At 23.4% G+C, this 18,505-nt stretch overlaps 1 protein-coding gene across 2 annotated transcripts in view; it reads right to left on the bottom strand.

Annotated features, from left to right (window-relative positions):
• The window catches only part of LOC114129912 (limbic system-associated membrane protein-like), a 188,243-nt gene that overhangs the window by 73,320 nt on the left and 96,418 nt on the right, over window positions 1–18,505 (bottom strand). For both annotated transcript variants that reach the window (XM_050201169.1, XM_050201170.1), the window contains exons 4-5: window positions 9,137–9,253; window positions 9–208 (exon numbers count right to left, since the gene is read on the bottom strand). In XM_050201169.1, the coding sequence (XP_050057126.1) occupies window positions 9–208; window positions 9,137–9,253 (317 nt within the window). The remainder of the gene's footprint in view (window positions 1–8; window positions 209–9,136; window positions 9,254–18,505) is intronic.

Here is an 18,505-nt window from a genome sequence, read left to right as displayed (position 1 = left end):
GGACTTACCATTTTCTCGGATATGTTGGCTATCTCGCAGTGAAGTAATGCCGTGCTGCCCAGCTGAACTGTAACGTTTGTCGTGCCAACATGTATGATTGGCTCGGGAGTCGGCGTGGATGGCGCCAACGTGGTGGTACGAAGCTTAACCGACGGTTGTATCTCGTCGGCGTTCTCTGGGTCAGATACGTCTAGGTGAAGTTCATGCTCTGTGAAGTGAAATACGAATGCAAAAAAAAAAAAAAAATTTTAAAAATGTAATTAAACATTACAACAAATTTGTATTTTGTAAGTGTGTGTGTTTGGGGTGGATACGTTGTAATGTTAATGTGCTTGTGGTCGCGGTAATTAATGGGTTTGCGATATTAGTCTAAGTGTATATGCGCACAAGCACTCATGTGTGTGTGTGTGTGTGTGTGTGTGTGTGTCAACTGAAGCGTAATAATCGTTAGACGCATTCATCGCACTGAAAACTTCAAGTGCGTGAAATTAACACTAACGCGTCTCTTTTATTTTCCACCGTACTTCCACCCATACACGATTTAATCCTTTACGCGACAGAGCACCGAATAACCCAACACACATGTTCTCTACACATTTTAAAAATAATCTTAAGCTAGTTTATTCTTTCTTTTCGCCGGATAGACGTATCGATCACCTTAAATCGACCGTGGCGAAATTCCAATTTACCGAAAATTCGCAAGTCGGTATATACGAGCTATTTGTTATTGTAGGTAGTCCTAACCCGACCACTCAATAAACCAGTAGGCAATGTGAAAAATAAATTTAATTTAGGAAATATTGCGTTCTTCAATGCATTTAACTTTCTATTTACGAAATACAAGATACAAGTTATTGATATTTTAACGAGTTGTAAAGGTTTGATTTTGTATTACTTGTATTGATGTATTAATATAGCAAAAGAAAAAGAAATATATCAACGAGAATTCGTATAATTGATTAAGTTAATTATATACATCAGTTTATTATAGTTTTGTCTTAAAATCTCTTCATTAACACATACATTAATCGTTTAATTTAATGGTAGATATTATTGCAGTATAATACTAAAGTACGATTTAATTATCTATAAATCGTAACTTTAGTATTATCGTCAATCGATTAAGTTTATGTTCGATTTGAGTAAATGTAATTGTGTAAATAAATGCATGAAGAATTTATAATGTGTAAATTGCCTCGATTATTAACAATGTATGTCATTATATTATTATAATGCGTGTTTAATGGCAATACCAGTTACACGTACTATAAATTCATTGATTTCGTTTACGGAACAGTAGCCCCATGTGGCACGTTTAATCTATTAATGACAGTTTACTAAAACTTATTTAATTGTTTCAACATGAACATTATGTATGTACATAAGAATGGGTTTACCTTTATTTATCATTATCTAAGATTTTAAGATAATATAATGTTTAATAAAATCGATAGCCTAATATGACTTTGTCTAGTACTTAAATATTATTAAAATAATAAATAAAAAGGGCTGATTAATGATAAATTGCTATTGGTTAAATTAATTTAGATCTAGCCCACAGATATTATTTTATAAGCTTAAGTTAGTTCTACATAAATACCACAGAAAGTTAAGTACAATAACTTAAAAATTAAATTTTAAATATTGTCCTAAATACCATGATTAATCCATTATAAATATTTTATGTTAAATATTATGTTATAAAATTGAATAATTAAACAAAAATAACTTTTTAATTATTTTGTCGTTTTTAAAAATATTTATGTGAATTTTAATCTATTTATATCCACACTATTCTATAATATGAAATATTAATAACAGTTGGTATTATTATAATCTAAATGCGGTTTATGTTAGGCAAATAATAATTTAACTTACCGTTTTAAATAGAAAAATAAATTACTTATAACAATATAAATAAATTTATATATACTGAGGAGACAATTATAATAATATAATAATATATCATTAAAAATTAGGACCAAAAGTGGTCTACGCTAAGGATTATTTTCAAACTATGCGATATACAATGATTTATTATTGAATACAATATGTTCATTTAAGAATACTTAGTGCATTGTAATTTAATAATTTATATAAATTCACACCTACTATATTAATAGAGTGAATTTACCGCATTTATTTTTACATTCAACTTAATACATTTATCTGGCTATTAAACAAACATTTTTTTCAAATAGTCTTATTAAATAAAAATAAAAATATATCAATATTAGATAAAATAAATAAATTATGAAACTGTACAAACAGTATATCACTATTCAATATAATAATATTAGGAACTGTTATATTTTATTGATTAAACAATGTACTTAGATTGATTAGCCGTTTTCTTCTGTACTTCATAAAACAATTAATATTAATTATTGGTTCATTTATTATACATAATATATTATGTATATTTTAAATACATAATATATTATATTGTATTTGTATATATGTATAGTATACTGATTACTCCGAATTAATAACAAGATGGTAGTCTGCCTTATAATAATTATATTTATAAGCTTGTGTAGGTAAATGGTAGGATACATAATAATGAACATTTAATATAAAATATAAGAAAATGATAAATCATTGCGTTTTATAAAAAATGATTATAACGTGTTACGGTATGTCAGACTATATTTTTAAAGATATTTATTAGTATTTTTTTCTATTATTAGAAGGATATGTTGAACTAACTTTTGCCTAAAATATCTCATATATTATATTATTACATTATACACATTATTTATTATTTGTATTAACTTATAAATCAATATCAACGTGCCCTAAAACAGTGTGAATTGGTCCACGATATAGATAAAACTAACAACTAACATAAATATTTTGAAAATTGCATTGTGTAGTAGTTATAAAAAATAATAATAGTATAGCTACGTGATGGTGTAAAGTTTCAAATGTCTACAATTAATATTTTAGTTTATTTTATTACAACAAATTAACTTAAATCATAAGAAATAATCGATTTTTGTTTACGTATCAAATTTCGGTTATTTTATTTTAATTTCAAATATCCAACAAAAAGAAAAATAAACAAACGCATTTTCAATATTTTTAAATTGTAATAAAAACAGTTTATGAGGAATCTAAACTAACATTGTGTAACTTTTATCATAAATACAAATGTTTTATAAACATAAATCTAAAAGAAATAACAAATTCATAATGCTCATAAATGATTAAAAATATTTTGAAAATGTCATAATATCTAGAAACAACTAAAAATACATCTTAAGTGTAAGTTTTCCATAAATTTTCCTTCAAATAGCTATAGAGAAATGTTGAAGCCTAATAATAGGAAAAAATGTTATGAGCGTTTGAATTTTAAATTTTTACGAAGTCGCGTACCTAACGATAACGATTTATCCTCAAACGATTTTGAATAATGGTTATTATTCAAAAAATATTTATCTCATATACTTGAAAATTTCATTATTTTAATTAGCAATATCATTACAATATTTTCCATAAATTTGGCTTATAATAATTATAATAGATGTTGAGCGTTGGAAAACTTAAAACATTTTATCTTATGTTTAAATTTTTGTGCGTAAAATAACGATTTACTATCAGATAATTTTAGATATTTTTGTTATAATTAAAAATTACTAGTCGCAGAAACTTGAAACATACTCCATTTGTTTAAATTGCCATTTTCTATGCATGATATAATTTTGAGGTATTAATGTCATTAAAACATAAATCACCTTTTTCACCATTCACTGGAAAAATATATATCGCAGGCTGACAAATCATCTCCATTCAGAATCTTTTTTTTATTTAAAATGATACCCATTCAAATTTAAAGCTCCCATTATAGACTTACTTTATATCCAAGGTCCACTCAATACCTACTGTAAAGTAGAGCGTTACCCACTTTTAAATAAATTCAAATATTAGTCTTACGTAAATATTCATGTTTTCTTATTTAAATTTTTTCCTCAAAATATATATTTGTAATTAAATAATTATTTTTATTCTTAAAAGTGTAAAGTGGAGATCCAAATTTTGTCTTAATCCACTCTTAAATATTAATGAATCTTTACTGGTCCTAAAGATGATGTTCAACGTATAATAAGAACAATATTAAAAAAAAAAATAAATACATTTATCGCTCTACTTAAAATCAAATAAAATAAAACAATAATACTGAACCTATAACAGTTATAACAAATAATTAATGATATGTGTATAATATTTTTACATCCTTCAGTTGCACGGAGACTGTTTCCATTAATAATATAAGTGAGACATATTCTGTCAATCCAGTGTATTTTAAACTCTAATAAATAATAAATAATAAATAACTTTTATGTTTCAAATATTCATACATATGAGTTTATTCATATTCACACATAGTAGTTTATCATAAAATAATATCATTTCTTGTAAGATTCAATCCAAATTATTATATGGGTATAATGGTATAAAATATTTAAATATAGCAAGTAGTTATAATAAGAATTTGAAAAAATATCGTTAGAAAATGTATGTAATAGTATGTATTATAGGTATGTAGTAATTCAAATGTTATGTTTCATTTAAGCTACAGCAAAAAAACCAAATCAATATTGTCATAAATTTATAAAGTAAATATCCTTGTTTCAGTTATTTTGGATCTTTCTATTATTTTTATGAGTGGGTAGGAGCAATTTTTTATTTTTGACAAATTATATGAAATTTTCTACCAGATAATATTACACTGAATATTGAAAATTTAACCATTTTTTTGAAATCAAAATTGTCTTTAAACAGACAGAAAAAATTCATTGTTTAACTAATAATCATTGCAAGGTTCAAAATTTAAAATGGAAGTTAATATTTATTTTATGGATTACGCAGTATGGAATAACACTTCAAATCATTATAAAGCTTCAATAAATACTATTTGGCCGATATAAATTACTTTTATACTTAACACGTTATAAATGTTTGAAGTTTAATAGATGTACTTAACCTTAACTTATACAATTAATTAAATATACTACATATATATTTTTTATAACACATGTATATATAATGCATTCAAGATGTATTAAGAACAACAATGAAATTTTACAAAACAATATATTCACATTTTCATCATAGTATTAATGTATATTGTTCAGTGCAATTATGCATATAATATTGGAAAATATATTTTTTTGAAGTATGTGGATACTGTTATTCACAAAACATAATAATTCAATTGATTACCATACATACTAAACATATAAAATTAGCGAACAAATAAGTCTTTTTTTATCAATGTAAAAAAAAAAAAAAAACACAAATTAAATAATATTTTTATGCTGCTGGAATACTTAAAAATGTGTTAATTATATATTATATTATATACCTCAACTCATTGGTAAAAAATTGTATTATCATACTACGTTTAAATAAGAAATAAAATTAATTCCGATAATATTGACACTGAAAGTTATAAACTATCTCTTAAAATCTATCTTAATATAATATAGTTTAATGCGTTTATCATTATTAACTAGGTAGTTAAAATAATAAGTTCAATTTCACATAATAATTAATACTTCATTACTATAGTATGCTTATACATATACAATACTTAAGACAAATACACATTAAAAGCGAATATGACATAAATTATTCCTGGGAGTTACTGTAGTATTATAATCATCAAATACTATTATTAATTTACTTCTTTTAATATTATCATTTAACCATTATAATAAGTAAAGTATATTATGAAAAATGTATTACCCAATTCATGGATAATTAAACATTTTAAATATTTATAAAAAATTAATTATACATTTTTAAGTATACATTATGCTTTTTTAAAATATACTGCTTTTTTTGTAATTCATGTTATCATGTTTACACGAATAATAGATAACTTAAGATTATTAAAAAGTATAATACATGATTGAAATTTTTCAAGACATATACAGAAAATTATTTTTGTTTAGGGAGAAATACTATAAATAAGCTTGCTTGATGAATCACTATATATCAATGCTAAGACTTTGGTAAGTTTTTATTTCTGGTTAGAAAGAAATATTAATTGTGTAGTAATAAGAGTACAAAAATAAAAATAAATTGATGAAATTCAAACTTCAAAATCATCAAAATAGAATAAATTTAGAATTTACTTTAAAAATACAAATGTAATTAAACTATACATTTTTTTTTACATTTCAATATTTTACTTATATAACAAAACACCTTCAATATTTTTTCATAGTCTACAAGTTTATAGTAATGATACCGTACATTAAAAAATTATAAACAAAAAGTCATATTACAATAATAATAAAAATAATAATTTATAACTAATTATTGATTTAAGTACACATAGGTAATTAAACATATTACAGTGGATATACTATATTATTATTAACGAAATTGCCTTGATGAATATTGATCAATTAATTAAAATAAAAAAAAAAAAATAGGTTTATCTACTAATTTTCAACAATTATAATATATGGAGTTCAATTAACTGTTTATGTACTCCAGGTAATTTCTATTGCTTTTACATCATTTTAAAAATTAAAATATCATCAATAAACATCATACTTAAGATAACCTGTAAATTTTATTTTCAGAATCATCTAACCAATTCCATTATGCCTACGTGGGACACATAAACAGGTCAAATTTGTATTAAGATGACACTTATGCGGACTAAGTTGATATGAACGACACGATAGCATTGACATCGTCGCATCGATAAAAGGACGGCGATGTATTATTATTGTATTCGAAGAACATCCATTCTCTTGCCTATACCTATGTGGTTATGTGTATGCTGCAAATGTAGTCTGTGGATGAGATTACTGCCGCAGTAATATGTGTATTATACACATCGTAATATGTGGCACGTGATATTTTTACAATATGTTCGATCGATGTATGCAAATGAAAGCACTTAAAATGGAACGTGCAAACGGATACAAATCTACCCGCGATTGTCACCAAATCCTTTTGATTTTGTTTAAATATGTTTTTATTTTTATTTTTAATACCTTGTGCCAAAATATATAAAACCAGTAAAATAATATATAAGAACAAAATATATAATATATTAAATACTAAAACGAGTTTTTACAAGCTTGTCACACACGAAATTTTCACATTAATTATTTTTAACATAGTATAATGAACCATAAGACAATATGGCATAATCCAATTGCCAAAAATATTCATTTAAACAACTGTTTTGGATTTGTAACCAGGTCGCAACTCGCATGTAATATACATTTGAAGGAGGAAAACAATAGTTATAGGTAATTATAGTTACTGCGATTTTGTTTCGCAACCTAATTTGTATATTTTAACGTCAATCGTTTTAATGTCGTACACATTTTTTTTTTTTATATCAAAGTCGATTAAATCGTCCAATGAAGCATGTTTTGTATTCTGTTAACGCCAACCCGCATATGGGTAACATACGTTTTTTCCACCAATTTATTCAGCTCGTAAATCATTATTACTATTGTATTCTATTACGGGAATAAATTGTACAAAATTCGTACGTATTCGCTACTACAGCTTAATTTAATGATTAAATTGAAGTGTAAAAAAAAAACAATGATGAAAATATAATAATAATAATTATTTTATTTTAATGTATTTATTGCTTTAAAATACTTTTAAAAATCACTAATTTAAATAAATCATAATATAATAATAATTCTAAAAACTATGCTTTTATCTAAATTTAAAAATATTAATTATTTATAAATATTTCATATTAAGGATTCGAATTTGTATATTATAGAAACTATTGGCAAAATTATGTGCATTTACTAGGCCACTGGTTAAAATAAATAGTTATAGCCAAGAATATAGCCAGTATCGATAGAAGCTTATCAGAATTTACCTAATTCAATATTTAATTTTATAAAAAATGCAGAGTTATTATAAAAAGATATTGATGATATTTTCACATGAGGTTAAATGTAAATACTAATAAATCATCTAAGCGATTTACCATCACCCCAAATTTATGAATGTAGACCCTTTAAATTGGGACAGTAAAAAAAAATATTTAAAAAGCTTTATTAATTGTTATGGATGTTCCAGTTATGAATCGTTTTATCTAAAGTGATATTAAACTATTTTAAAGCTAAGAATATAGCAAAGTAGGTAACTAAAACTTATTTCAAAAATAATATTTATTACAATTTTTTTGTGATTACTAAAAGAAATATCCCGACCACAAAAATAAATACTTACATAATACTATAAATTAAATTTTATCATCACTATTTAAAAACAAATTTAACTAAATTAATTTTTAAAAATGTTCTTAATTTTTATTATAATTTAAGTTATTTATACAGTATACACTATACACAATGTATTATACAGTATCTAAATTATTAAAATTGTATTTTTAAACTTTAAACTAAAATATTTGAAAAATCGTAATAATTACAAAAAAAAAGCATTTGGTAAATATTGTAATTACAGATGGACGAGCACAAACAGTGGTATAAAGAGAAATAAAAAGAACTTTATTTGATTATTTTAATTTTAATAAACTTAAATGTTATAATAAATTGTATTATCACATTCAAATAACTAGTTCGGTAGTCATGGATAAACCCAGAAAATTTAAAAATTATTTCTGTTAAAAATTTTGAATACGCTCTGCTATTATTATTGTGTATTATTATGTGTATTTTATTGAAAATCACTGTACAATTTTAAATAATTTCGGTTTAAAACATTATAATATACATCTCCGTAATATTTAATTTATTGAAGTAAAAAAAATAATAAAATAATTACATTTGATAAAATTGTGGTGTAGATTCTACACTTTAAAAGATAAGTCCAGGTATAAAATTATGGTATAATATTATACTAGCATTACATTCAATAAAAATGTTACAAGCCTAAATTGGTTGAAGTTCACTAAAAAAAAAAATAATAACAGAAAAATCATTTTTCATCTTAACGATCATCACCTATATGACTTTATTTTTTATCATATTATTTATATCGTATATACAAATAAACTGTCTTTATTTATCATATACCTACGTACATTAAGAAGTATTCTTATTATACACAACTATTTACTGATTTTATAATAAATTGTTTCTCTATGAAATAGTAATTTTTTCATAATTACCTAAGAACTTTCTATGGTCAAAATCTTCGTACTTGGATATATCAGCAGTCTCATTGAAAGACCAGTATGGACTTATTTCTTCTTTGCTTGATTCAGCTGGAACTATTGGTTTTGCATCTGTAAACATTAAATTCAATTATATTAACGTATGACATACAAAATTTATTATTTTATAATTTTAGTTTAAATTATATTTTTTTTATGAATTATTATATTATTAATATGTAACTAATATTTTTTTAATAAAATAAAAACATAATCAAATTATTTATTCAGGATTATGGGTTTGAAATCCTATTGAAATCGTCAAGCGACTTTGAAATACATATTCAATAACTTGAAATATTAACAAACATGCAACAAATAATATAATTTAATAACTTATTTACGTTTTTTTAATATTCCTTAAGTCCTTATAAGTGTATCATCAAGTAGTAAACCAAAAAAATTGCTAAAATTTTAAAAACTTTAAGCGATAACTGATGTCATAACTTATCTCTATATATGTCATCATCATAAGTGATAAAATTGTATTTGTGATATATTTAGAAAGAATTAGACCAATAACATTTAACCCACGAAATAAGTAAAATAATAAAACAAATAAATATTTTTCTTTGATAAAACTATAATTATTTTTTGAATCCCAATTTGTATGCTAATATTACAAATATCATGTATTAACAATCGATATAGTCTTGATTTATATTATAATTTATAGTTTATAAAACCATTTTTTTTTTTTATTTGAATACAAATTACCATAGTAATGTTGTTTTAACTTGTATTAATTTTAAAAAAAAATGTCAATAAATGTTTTAATAAGCTAGTGAATAAGTACAAAATTACTATTCGTTAACTTGACTTGAGAAATTTGTGTAACAAAATGTAACATATATTTATGTTTAATTGACAAGATCATGAAAAAAAGTGTGTGATCATCGCACTGGTGGTAAAATAGTTTACCACTACAATATTTCACCCGTGAATTCAAATAAATTATATTAGAGATAATGTCATTCAAAATGCATACTAACGCTCTAAATTATGATTCCCAGAATTCCAATTGATAGAATAATATACTATAAACTTTTAAGTATCTTTGATAAGGATTGAGTGAAATTTGTTCTTCACAGACAGACAGATATATTTGACTAATGTTAAGTACCAAAAAACATACGGTGAAGAGGACAAATTGTTTCAATGTTTTAATCGAAATTATACTCGCGGTGTTAATTCACGTTATGGTAATTTATCACTAAAGTTCACTAGAGTTTATTATAAAGTTTGTCGTTGTAACAAGTTCGCAAGAAGGATTTTACGACTAAAAGCATTTATTATTCGCTACAGGAAGTGAAAATGTTTTCCATTTTTTTTTCTGGATGCCATTTTTGTTCTTATTGCAAAACATCAACGTTTCAAGTCGTAACCAGTTAAATGTATGTATAAAGTAACTTTTAACTGATTTTATCAGTGTAAGATGATATTATGTACAACAATGATATAATATTTTACACGATATTTACAAAAAAATTAAATAAATAATAATTCTTAGAAGTCATATAGCTGTATAGTCATAGCTGGTCATATCTGGAGCACTTTGTTTTTTTAATATGTTACTATAATGAATGTTTTAAATTTGAATTCGATGATAAATTATCACATACAATTTAAACGATTTAACATATATTTCTATTGATATTAATTTATATACTTAAATTTTATTAATAAGTTATCATTACATTGCTTTTTTCAAACAGTTATGATTTTTTTTGTTTTGATATTGTGCCACAGAATAGATGAAACCTTTCATCTAGTCTGTGATCGTGCTTTAAAATACAAGTTATGGAAATATGTAGGTACTATTTTTTTTTTCAAAAACAAATTACATATAATATTATAAAATATTATTCCTCTTATTATAACATTATAACTTCTAAGTAAAAATCAGCATATAATAGAACAGCATATAAAAATTCATAAGATTGAAAACCTAAAAACAATATAAATATTTTTGAAATTGAACAGTGAAAAGTTAAAAATTAAAAGAATTTTCAAAAACCTAGTCTACTTAAAAATTTAGATTTTCTAAGGATACTAGTAGTATATTTACATTTGGTTTTCTGGCTGAATTAAATTTTAAATGGTGCTTATTTAATATTTTAATGATAATTATTATTATTTTAGGTCAGAACAATATTATATACATTTTACTCATTATACTCTACTACAACCCATCTGACAAAACTATTCAATAAGTTATCAATCTTTTTCAATAATGGTCTACTGCCATTTAAATATTTAATTTGACTTTGAAATGGCGTTTGATAAATTTTCACACAAATGCCTACTTTATAAACTACTATAAAAATATATTTCCGGTTTTATGTTTCAAAGTAGTAATATCCTTCATAAAAGAACGTACTTTTTTATGCCAGGTAACTCAAGCGTAGTCTTTATCACGTAAAAACTCAGCCAGAGTTCCGCAATATTCATATCAAACTCGTCTACTATTTATATTATTAACATGTCTTCAATAAACAGAATAAATACAACATTTTATAGTCGATACTATAATTTTTCATTCATTATAGCATTAAAAAAAATATTATATCTTAAGCTAAATCTAAGTCCAGGTGAACGTCGATGACCATTGACCATTCACTACAGTCTGAAGGTAACTTCTTCAACAGATAATGATTTTGACTAATTTGGCGATCATATTACAAATAACAGTTCTTTATACAGATATAAACATAAACAATTTAAGGCATATAAAAATAAATGATCAAGACGTTGAATGGGACAGGCGCGTCAAATACCCTGGAGTGACATTTGGTTCTAAACTTACATTTTACAAACATGGCACAAATATTTAAAGTTATACGAGAAGAATTTACGTGACATTATATCTTGTACTTAACTCAAAAAGTTACCTATCATATTACTACTCATCTACCAAGTAATACAATACAAATAGTTGGTTCATACTTCATATACAATGAACATAGTACACTACTATAACAGAGTAGACACCCCAATACTCATCAACTAGTTAAAGGTATTATAACTATATTTTTCACAAGTAATACGATTTGTACTACCCCACTTCATTAACTGAAATCTTCCCAACTGGATGCACACATCAAAGAACTACACTTTTTTAAGTGTGTACATTTTAGTGGTTTCCCAGTTTATACTTCATGATAATGAATTGAAATAGAAAACCTTTTTTGTTAAAACAGATTCGTTCCACCATCAGTCCAGCTATCTTAAGTCTGCTACAGGCGGTAGTTACCTTGGATGAAATCGACCCTTTTATTCCAAAACTTAGGTAGGTATATATTATTAAAATATATCTTTTACACACATAAATAAATATAATTTAATTATATGAAACCAATGAATGATATTTGATGCGTCGCTTTAATACACATATAAATCAGAACATACATTCTGAATAGAACCAAATCAATAAGAGTTAATTATATTTAAATTTACTACTGGTTATTTTTTTTTTACATATATGTCTATTTATAATAATAATTTATTTATGATGAATCATGTATGTTGATATTTTATTTTGGACAAAATACAACGGTAACCGTCCAGTATCTTGTATTCCCGCTGTATCATTTTAACTTTTAAGTACACCATTTGTAACATAACGAGTAAACATTTGGCTCAAATTTACAAATACACAAGCAAATGCCAAAAACTGAAATTTCAACAAAAAGAACTTGAATAAAATAACATTGTTCACATTGTTATTCATAATAACATTGTTTATTAAGAATAACAATATTATTAAAAATAACAATGTAAAAACTCAAACTATCTTTTATCTATATTAAGATATTTAGGGTTAACATTAAAATTACAAATTACATTGTAGACTAAAATGAGCAATTTAGATAAAATCTAATTGTCTTAATTTAAATTTAAATGTTTGACTATTTTATTTTAAAAATATTCATCAACAGCCATAAATGAACACACACACACACACACACACCAACAGTACAATTCACCAAATCATACAATTAATACTTAATTAAGCCCGCATATGTGTAAGCTCATATAACTATCTAAATACAAAAACACCCAACATAAACAAAATTCAAACTTTCCAAAATATTTCAGTGGAACAATTTTACAAATGCATCTACATTCACTCAATCTTCCATCGTACTTAATTTATCAAAAAACCGTAGTCCTTAAAATTTATCGTTATTGATTAAGTAATCTTAAATTTTTATGGTGCCATAATTAATTGTGGTTCGCTAGAAATTTAGCGAAATTTAGTAATTAAATAACAATAATAATAAATTTAAAATAAAATAAAATTTAAAAATTATAAGTCTACGCGGTTTACGCGGTATGTTTGTTCGTTTGTTTTTTTACTTATATTTTTTTTAATGTGTAATATTGAAATGTATTTTATAATGAATTTTACCAAATTCCATATACTTATCGTATTCTTGGGTATGTATTGTAAATTTGCTGTACAAACTAAAATAGTTCGAAAAAATACATAATGTAAAGTACATTACACGTTGAGATTATTAAAAAAGTTATAAAAAAATATAATGTAAAGGAAAATTTAAGTTTATTTGATATTAAATTACCTACTAAAATAACAGTTTCACTACAATTTTTAATTATACTAAATACTAATATTGTATTAGTATAAGAGTTATAAGTATATAATGATTATGATATAATAATATTAATACATATTGAATAAAGTATATCTTCAATAAAAAAAAAAAAAAAAAAATGGGTAAAAAATAATATATATATACATATATGCACATATATCTCTAAAAAAAAAAACAATAATTTGTATAGCTCTAAATCTCTGCCAGAAAAAAATATATGTATTATAAATTATGAAATAGGTATCCAATCATAATTACCTGTTATTGACGTATTAACATACTAACATATTGTAAACAATGTGAGTAAGTTTAAGTTTAAGTTAGTTTCAGGTAGACTGAAATATTTTAAAAATCTTACTGTTTACTTAAAATAAATAATATATGAAATGACAAAAAGATTCTAACAACATATAAAATGTTGAACTTAAAGTAAGAATTGGAAATTAATAAAACTTACCAACTAGATATAATTTTCTACTAAATAATAATAATAAATAAATAAAACTCACAACATTGTAAGACTATCACTTTCATGACTTTGTGAAAAATCTAATATTAGAATAATAATGAAATATAAGCAAAACTAACTACATATTTTTTTTAAATTCAATACAAAATATAACTGAAAAAAATCTTTGAGTTGTTATTAAATATTTATATTAGTATTTTCTAAGTAAAGCATATATTTTTTTAAATATTTTGGCTTTTTTAGTTCTTTTAGTTCTATATCCCAGGAATTTTAAATTTTCAGCCCTTATATTATTTTTTTTATTTATGTATGATAAAATTATTGTTTGTGAGTAAAAAAATCTTTAAAAATTTATAAAATGTTCTACGTAAGTTGTAAATATGGTTTATTTATAGTATGAAAAATAATTTAGACCGTTCCATGGTATTTTCTTATAAGTTAATATAAAAAAAAAAAAAAGATATTAATAATAATTATCATATGATATATTCGATATATTTATGAGAGAAATTGGTTTAATCACCTATCTTTTCCAGTAGTCTACTTAAAATAAATTATTAAATATATTGGTAGTAAAATCTATTACTTTTATTAGAAGCTGTTTCCGCTGATGATCGTTTTTCTTAAGTATGCAATATGATTTATCATTGAATTTCATACAATATTTTCTGTATTAACCGACCAATGAGGAAGTATACCTATCCAACACTGTTATTATATAGCGAAGTGACTTCTCTAGAAATTGAATGTGGATTAAAAAAAAAAAACAAAAGAGTTTTATTTAAAATTTGTTTTCAGAATGATAACTTTATATTGTCATTTCCAACCATTTGTAACATTACATCGCGATAATAACAAAGGCCATGTAATGCCTTGTACTATGCTTTAACATACATCTCTGCCTTTCACATACCACAACGAGTACTCTAAAAACCCCACCCAGCACTTAAATACATCCTTTGATAGTAAGAAAATGAGAGAATTATATAAATGGGGCTTTAAAGTTTTCTGATGATTCTTTTTATTAAGAATTATGATGTCAGGAGTTGTGCCCCGTTATTCTATTTCCGTTTATGTATTATCTATTCTATGATCCGTTCAACACAAAATAATTAATGTGGTATGCATAATTTATATAAGTGTAATATAATTATATTTATAAATTAGGTATATGAATAAAAAAATAATATAACACAGATAGTAGTATCGCAGATTAAGTTGTATAAAATATTTTATGTTTTTATTTTATCTTTGACAATACTATAAAGATAGATAACTCTAGTGTTTTTTTTTTTATTATTATTATTATTCAAAGTGAAGTAATTGTGATGGCCTTACAATAATGTTTTTTTGTGTGTCTAAAAAACTCATTTTATGAGCAAAATAATAGTATTATGAACTTCTAAAAATGCGTATGTAATACATTTTCATCTATTCAATTTTTACTTTTAGAAGTGAAAAGTGGAAATTTTTTTAATAATTTGAATAATACTATTGAAATAATTAATAAATGTACCATGGTTACTTAATACTCAGTAAATAGTTTGATTATTCCCGTTCAAAATATGTTTTTGTCATATATATACAATAATTTACCATATATTTAAAATAAGAGACATGAAATGACCTATTGACCTATCTATGTTTAATATATTTACTCAATACATGTACTGTAACTACAGCATAGTAGAAGGTTTATTTTGTAAACTAATATCAGTGAATTTGGTGTAAATATTCATTGTTGTAAGTTAAATAACTGTACGAAAAAAAAAATAATAATGTGAAAGAAATATTGAAAAATTAAACAAATGCTTGTATTTAAGTGCAAAATATTAAAACTAATTTATTATTTTAAAGAAAAAAAAATACTTATAATTTCATAATAACTGATTAAGTAAATCCAATCAATGCATTACCCATTACCTATTTCTACATGACTTTCTGATTTTTCAATTTTAGCTTTGGATATTGGAACCGTAATTGTTTTTTTTAATAGTATTTTTTATTATTTATTTTACCAAAAATTGCATTATTTAATTAAACATTGGAAACTTGACCTAACTATTACATTTTTGTAAGTGTTTATCTCCCTTTTATGAGGATAAGCTCATATTATGTTTCACCTATAAACTTATATCAGATTGCGATAACTATGTGTGATGCTAGATAGTATTTTAAAGAAGAAATATTATTTGTCAAATTTTCTTTAGATGTTTTTTAGATATATTTACGTAAATATCCAATCGAAGTTTTTTATAGCTAACTATTTCAAAATAAATATAAATTGTTTAATTCCATATTGACAAAAATTAATTACTGTACTACCACTCAAAGTCATCAGGATTATATTTTTAAATTATTGAATTTATTTTATAGACGTATACTAAATAGAAAATTGTTTTTAAAACATGCTATTATGAACACATAATTAAATTATTATTGTTATTCAGAAGGATGCGATCGGGCATTAATTATCCAAAAATTGTAAACTATTTTAATAGAACTATAAAATCCACTATAAATAAATAAACATATTTATTCAGTTATTAATTTTAAAAAATAATGAGCCTTTAAGAATTCATATGATATCATACGAGTTAAATTACAATATTTAGCTATCAGTTAAATTTGGTAATAAATATTATGTGAAAATTATTTAAATTCAGTTATATTATGGTTATATATTTTGGTCTGATGTTCTGTCTCTTTTCTCTTGCATTTATAATTACAATCTCTGAAATTCTTTAGCAAGTAATTTGGGTAGTTTAAACAATTATAAATTCAATTAAGGTGTATGTGTATATTATGTTTATTTTATTATATCCATAAAAATAACTATTGCAGATAAATTTTCGTTTATATATATTTTATGTTTAAGGTTGATGTTACTTTAAATAATATTTATTAGTTTTATAAAATTAATTGTAGGTACAACGATTTCCTTACATTGTAATAATGCTTAAACTAATAAAAAAATTAAGTAATAAATAAATAAACAAATTTAAATTTGGAAATATTATTTTACAGTTATTCAAATTAAATTTAAATTATTTTAAACCTTAACAGCTATTTTTAATCAAAACCAACCCAATACTGTAGTAAAATGCACAGAACAATGGGAAAATAGGCAACCGCTTAGGGCGACACTAGTTTAAGGGCGTTAAATTTCGAATGAACAACATCGATTTTTAATTATTATATTATCTAGTGTACAGAAAATATGTTAAAATTGACTAAGGCAGTGAAAAACCTAAGGCCAGCCCTGTTTTGAATGAATAATAATTTTTTTATCAAATTGAGACATCACAATTTAATACATAGTAATTACTAAAAATTAAAAAAAAATAATACTTATTGTTTTTTCATTATTGAAAATGCAGTTATTATTCTCATTCAAATTTTATATTTATTAATTTTACCGTTATTTATTAGTTATAAGTTATATATGACAGTAAGGTTCAAGTTAAAGGAAATTTTATAAATCTCTTAAAAAATTACTTCAAATATAAAATGAAGGGTCCTAGAAATACTAAAAAGAGTGCCAAAAATCTTAAACTAAATATAGGTACGAACAATTATTATAAATTTCTTTAAAATTATTATTAAGTATTATCTACTTCTACTATTATGAATATTACCCTTAAGATAGTTAAAAATCTAATTTCTAATAAGTACTCATGATAACTTATTTTCTTAAAACCATAAAATAGTTGTATAAATCAAACTCATACCTATTATAACTTTACATAATTTATATAAAAATAGAAAAAAGCAAATTCCAATATAATGTAATCTCTATATTTAACCATCTTAAAAAATATGTATATTATTTAAAACAAAAAAACTCTGTTAGCATTTCAGTTAACTATCTATAATGGTTTTAATAGCAGTTAACATAGCGACCTTATTAAAATGTAAACTATATATGGCTATAACATAAAAGTTTGTATAGTTAGTATAATCTTTGTTACCTCAGGTATACGCTAAACACAAAAAATGATTACCCAACATTTTCTTTCATCTATTTTATTGTTTTATCTTTCGATTTACATGTAAATTAATTATTTAATCATTTGAAAGACATTATAATGAAAGAATCATTACACTTAAATCAATGATAGTAGATAACTTATTTATTTATGACTCATAATATATTATATTTTCATAATAATATAGGACTTGGAACTTAAGGTTTAATATTTTAATCGGAATGCATTGAAAATATTTTAACAGGAACCT

Source organism: Aphis gossypii, chromosome 2 (genome assembly GCF_020184175.1).
Source record: "Aphis gossypii isolate Hap1 chromosome 2, ASM2018417v2, whole genome shotgun sequence".
NCBI classification, from domain to species: domain Eukaryota; kingdom Metazoa; phylum Arthropoda; class Insecta; order Hemiptera; family Aphididae; genus Aphis; species Aphis gossypii.
The sequence above is the reverse complement of the archived record's forward strand: the minus strand, read 5'-3'. Positions and strand labels throughout refer to the sequence as shown.